Source organism: Nyctereutes procyonoides, unplaced genomic scaffold, assembly GCF_905146905.1.
Source record: "Nyctereutes procyonoides isolate TBG_1078 unplaced genomic scaffold, NYPRO_anot_genome, whole genome shotgun sequence".
Classification (NCBI taxonomy): Eukaryota; Metazoa; Chordata; class Mammalia; order Carnivora; family Canidae; genus Nyctereutes; species Nyctereutes procyonoides.
Genome location: NW_026575025.1, coordinates 10,178,089 through 10,183,309, shown reverse-complemented (window position 1 = coordinate 10,183,309; position 5,221 = coordinate 10,178,089). Strand labels below are relative to the sequence as shown.

General features: G+C 48.0%; 1 protein-coding gene across 1 annotated transcript; it reads right to left on the bottom strand.

The window, feature by feature from the left end:
• Window positions 1-33: 33 nt before the first annotated feature.
• MRPL11 (mitochondrial ribosomal protein L11) lies at window positions 34-3,579 on the bottom strand. Its single transcript, XM_055313232.1, has 5 exons — window positions 3,349-3,579; window positions 2,669-2,764; window positions 2,010-2,103; window positions 1,764-1,923; window positions 34-328 (listed from the first exon to the last, which is right to left on the bottom strand). Exons 1-5 carry the CDS (start codon window positions 3,469-3,471, stop codon window positions 223-225), a joined length of 579 nt encoding a protein of 192 aa, XP_055169207.1. The 5' UTR covers window positions 3,472-3,579; the 3' UTR covers window positions 34-222.
• Between the last annotated feature and the right edge of the window lie 1,642 nt (window positions 3,580-5,221).

The following is a 5,221-nucleotide window of genomic DNA, read 5'->3' as shown; positions in this document are numbered from 1 at the left end:
TTCCCTTCAGGTCCCAAGACAGAAGTCAAGAGCGGATGACAAAAGAATGTTTATTTAAGTTTGATCTCTTGATACTGTCATACGTGTAAAAATATATAATTTAAAGTCAGGGATATAACAATCAGCTTGGTGTCACCTCCCTCCCACCCTTTGGGTACAGCTTTTCCAACTGGCCTCCATTCCAGCTATTCCCTTCAAAACTCTGGAGTGTGAGGGACAGGGTCACTTCTTGGCAGCTTCTGCCTGGGCTGCCAAATCTGCCTCTTTCTGGGCAGCCAGGAATGCGGCTCGCTCCTTCTGGAAAGCTGCTAGCTCTTCTGAACTGAGGCTGCAGGTGAGAAAAGGAGATAGTGAGTAGCCAGTCACTGCTGGGAAGCTCACAAGTGCCCACACGACTGTCTCAGAGCCCTTTCTCCCTCCTTGGACTCCCCAGCCTCCATACCTTTGCTACCCCACCTCTGTCTCTACCTATGATTCCCTCCTTAAAGCCCCACCAGTCCTTCTGAGGCCCCGGCTATACCCCAATCCAGATTAACTGCCCCTTCCTGTACCCCCAAACACTTTGTACAAAGAAGTCGTCAGGCTATACACATGTGCCTCCCCCCAAGCAAGGGTCAGATCGACTCACTTCTGTACTTCTAGTCAAAGTGAAGATTTGAGAAAGTCAGGTCTATCCCTGTACCACGTTTAACCCTACTTCTCTTAGGAAACAAATGTTAGCCTCAGCATGAGATGTAACATCAGCAGCAAGAGGCCCATAAAGGGCCAAGCCCTGCCCTTGCTGTTGTCTGAGCCCTCAGATGATGTATGCCCTCCCATCCAACATCTCACTTCAGAGAAATAATTCCTGAGGTCATCCCAAACCCTAGGAGGGGGCTTCCTGTTGGCCTCAGGATCAAATATGAACTTCAGATAGATGGAAACAGCCTTCAGCCTTCCCAACTGGTCCATTTGTCTCACCTCTCTTCCTATTCCCCACTCTGCTTCTAGCACCATACTCCAGAGCACACTGCATTTCTTCGCTTCACTTTTTCACCTCCTGTCCTTCACAGGGATCTTCCCACTTCTTGGAATGCTTGCCCCAGTCCTTGACCTCCTTTTCCAAGTCTCTGTGCAGATATCACCTCCTCTGTGAAGTCCTCATTGACACACCAGGCAAAATTAGGAGCTCTACTCTCTTTTCTCAAGAACCTGCAGTTCCTTTTGTCAACAATGAGCATCTAGCAGCCTAATGCTCCACTTACACATCTGCCTCCAGTTCTTAACTGTGAACTCCCTAGGAGTGGCGCCAAGCATGGCTATCTCATTGTTCCTCGCTGTATCTTTTTTTTTTTAAGATTTTATTTATTTATTCATGAAAGACAGAGAGAGAGGGAGAGGGGGAGGGAGAGGGAGAGGGGGAGGGGGAGAGAGAGAGGCAGAGACACAGGCAGAGGGAGAAGCAGGTTCCATGCAGGGAGCCTAACGTGGGACTTGATTCCGGGACTCCAGGATCACTCCCTGGGCCAAAGGCAGATACTAAACCACTGAGCCACCCAGTGATTTCTTCCTCGCTGTATCTAACGTCCAGAAAAATGTCTGACACATAACAGGTACTTAATATTCATATTCCAAATGGATGAATAAGGCTGCCCACTCCCAAGAATCTAAGGTCCTTGACTCAGAAGCTGGTCCTCCCACTGTAATGGGCCCTCTTGGCTTTGCTCCAGAGTCAAGAACTTTCCAAGCCCTCCCCTCACATTGCACCTTCCCAAGACACTCACTCCTTCACCACACGAATGCCCAGGGAACGGGCAGAGCCAATGATGGAGCGAACCACAGAGGACAGGGGCACATCCTGCAGGGCGAAGGCCTCATCCTGAGCTTTAACTTGGGCGATCTCATACACATGCTTCAAGGTCACCAGGCCAGCCACCTCCTTCCCTGGGAGGAAGAAACAAGTAGACCTTGAGGTATCTCGGCTTCCTTCCAGAGCCCCCAAAATCCCGGGTACCCATGCTGACCCTTACCTGTTTGCCGGGCCCCCTTCTCAATCCCAGCAGCTGCTTTCAGGAAGTAGGAAACAGTGGGTTGTCCGATCTTGATTTCAAATGTCCTATCAGGCTTCATGGGGAAGAAAATACAGGAGAATATCTCTCTTATCTCCTCTAGGCCCTGCTGCCCCAGCCCAGAGAACTTTTAACTTCTGTTCCCCCTTCCCTTGACTCATCTTCCAGTGGCATCCATTTAACAGATCATGAAAACACAGGGAAAATAAATCTGCAGCTAACAGCTTTGTCACCTCTAGTCCAGGCTCAGCTCTGCTGTAGAAGCCCGAGTGAGATGGACAGGCAAAGGGAGGAAATGCAATATGGCAGGAAAGGCTCAGAAAAGATATGGTCTAGTCTCCACTGTGTAAATGGGGAAAGTGGGACTCGGTGATAGGAAGAGCCTCACCCAAAATTAAAAGCAGAGTAGCAACCCCAGTAACCAAGGGGAAGAAAAACAAATAGGATCATTAGGTGACGGGGATTAAGGAGTGCACTTGTCGTAATGAGCACCGCGTGTTGCATGGAACCGTTGAATCATTATATCGTACACTCAAAGCTAATATAACACTGTATACCGGTTAACTGGAATGAAAATAAAAACTTAAAAGCCAAACAGGATCAAAGTCCCGACTGTGTACCTTCACAAAAATCTTGGTGGGCAAAGGAATGCCTTCTTTGATGTCCTTTGTCTTCTCGTTGAACTCCTTGCAGAACTGGTTGATGGAAACACCTCTCTGGGTGGGAAGCACAGACATTAGTGTGGGGACAACGGGGCGGCTTCCTACCATACGGGAGATTCTATCCGTTTCCTCCTTCGTCTTCATCTCTTAAAGGTCCCATCCTCCTCTTATTTTTTTTTAAAGATTTATTTATTTATTTGTTCATGATAGAGACAGAGAAAGGCAGAGACACAGGCAGAGGGAGAAGCAGGCTCCATGCAGGGAGCCTGACGTGGGACTCGATCCCGGGGCTCCAGGATCGCGCCCTGGGCCAAAAGCAGGCGCTAAACCGCTGAGCCACCCAGGGATCCCCCCATCCTCCTCTTATTACCCAGATTCAACTAACACTTTACGCGCCAGATGATCTGTATGCATCGTCCCTCTATCCTCCCAAGGGCCCGTTGACCAAGGACGGAGGAAGCTGAGCCTCGAACAGGCCACGGAATGAACGCAAAGACAAAAAGCGTGTGGGCAGCAAAGCCGCGCTTTGACCTGAGGCCTCCGTGGCTCCCGAGCCCGCACCCTCCACCCGCTCCGGGTCCCAGTACTAGGTCCCACCCCACCACGCCTCCCGCTCCGGGTTCCAGCCGCGGGACCACCTGACCCAGGATGGGACCTAGCGGAGGCCCGGTCATGGCCTGGCCTGCCCGCACAATGGTCCGGATCACGCCGCCGGCCTCGGGCTTCCTGAGGGCCCGAGTGGCTCGGTTCAGCTTCGACATGACGCGGGGTTGCCGGCCTCAGTTCAGCTCAGGATTACAGCAAAAGCGACGGCCGCGGGCGCCGCCATCCTGAGTCAGAGGTCAAGGGTCCTCATATTAGGTTTGGTCAGATGACACCAACAAAAAGCAGCGTTGTTTCGGCCCTTCTATTCTCCAACTAGTACGACAAAAAGAGTAATATGAAGGATAAAAAAACCTTTTACCTCACGATCTGAAGATAAGGGAAGGCCTGAATGGTTCAGATACATACATTCCTCCTGCAGAGCACATAGGCAGTACCTCGGACAGCTAAACTGGAGGAGGAGGAGGCCCTTAATGTTCGCACAGCATTGTGGGCATGGTAGTTTTGACCGCTTACGCAAATCTCGCACGTTGCTATGCTCTGGGGGGCCATCTGCTGGATGTGATATAATCCTGGGATTTGAAGGGAATTTAGAGCTCCTTCTCGGGCGTGAGCATCTCTAACTTTCCGAGCCTGTTTCGTCACCTGTTGTTGAAAGGCACTATGATTAAGAGTATAGACCCGGGAAGTAAGTACCCGGTTGTTCCTCTTGCTGGCTGTGAACTTGTTCAAATTACTTATGTTCAGTTTCCTCCCCCTGTACAAAGATTATAATATGTAGACATAGCTCTAGGGATTGTTGTGAAGATTGAGTTAGCAGTGTGTTAGGACAATGCCCCGCATCTAGTAAGCATGTGCTATTAACTGTACAACGAAGACAAAACCTTCACAGAGCTGTTGTGAGACTTATAAAAATAAGCCAGCATCTTATTATGCCTTTTTTTTTTTTTTTTGAGCACTTGCTATATCCAGGCATGGTGCCTTAATGCTTTAAGGGCATTATTATCTCATTTAGTCCTCACAATGGCATGAGGTAAATTCTTTTATTTTACCCTTTTGACAAAAGAGAATGCTGACGCACAAAAAGGAGGTCAAAAACAACTACCCTGTGTGTGACAAGGCTGGGAAACCAATATTGGTATTACCTGATTCTAGACCTTGTGCCATGTACCATGACTCTACATTGCCTCATCTAGTAAAAGGAGATAATCTGTGCTAAACCACACTGTAAACTGTCATATTTTTATTATGAATTTTTTGGACTTCCACTAATTAAATGTGATTATTCCTGCCTCTGAAGTTTTTCAAGTTCTTTATAATGCTCTATCTCATTAGCCCTAGCCAGGGTCTGGAATCAAGCTGGCTCCTGATTCACTAGTTGTAAAACATTGGGCAAAATAATTAAGTTTCCTGTGCTTTGGTTTACTCACTAGCAAAACGGGGCTAGCAATAGTACTAACCTCCCAGGAAATGAGTTAATTCAGGTAAAGCACCTTGAAGAGAGCCCAGCTAGATATGATTTATCTCTGAGTGCCCCACACTGCCCAGCCTTTATTTACAAATTTACTTACAAATAAAGACATAAATTCTTCCTAAATGAAGGAATCAGGAAACAGATTGGCATGGCAGGTGTTCTGGGAGCCTCAAAAGCAGCCTGGGACAAACTGGGCTCTGTTGTCAATTTTCACTTTATGTCAATGAAAGGATAGTCTTGATTGTCCCAGCTCTTACACATTGTAAGGAAGTAACTCCCTAGTCTAGTTTTGGAAATGTGTGAGGTCAGAGCATTTTAGTGTTGAAAATGAGATGCAAAAAGTGAGTGGAGAGTCAGATCATACAAGTCTTATCAGCCTTGTTAAGATGTGTGGCTATGCAGTAGAAATCATTGAAGAGTGTTAAGTAGTTGCA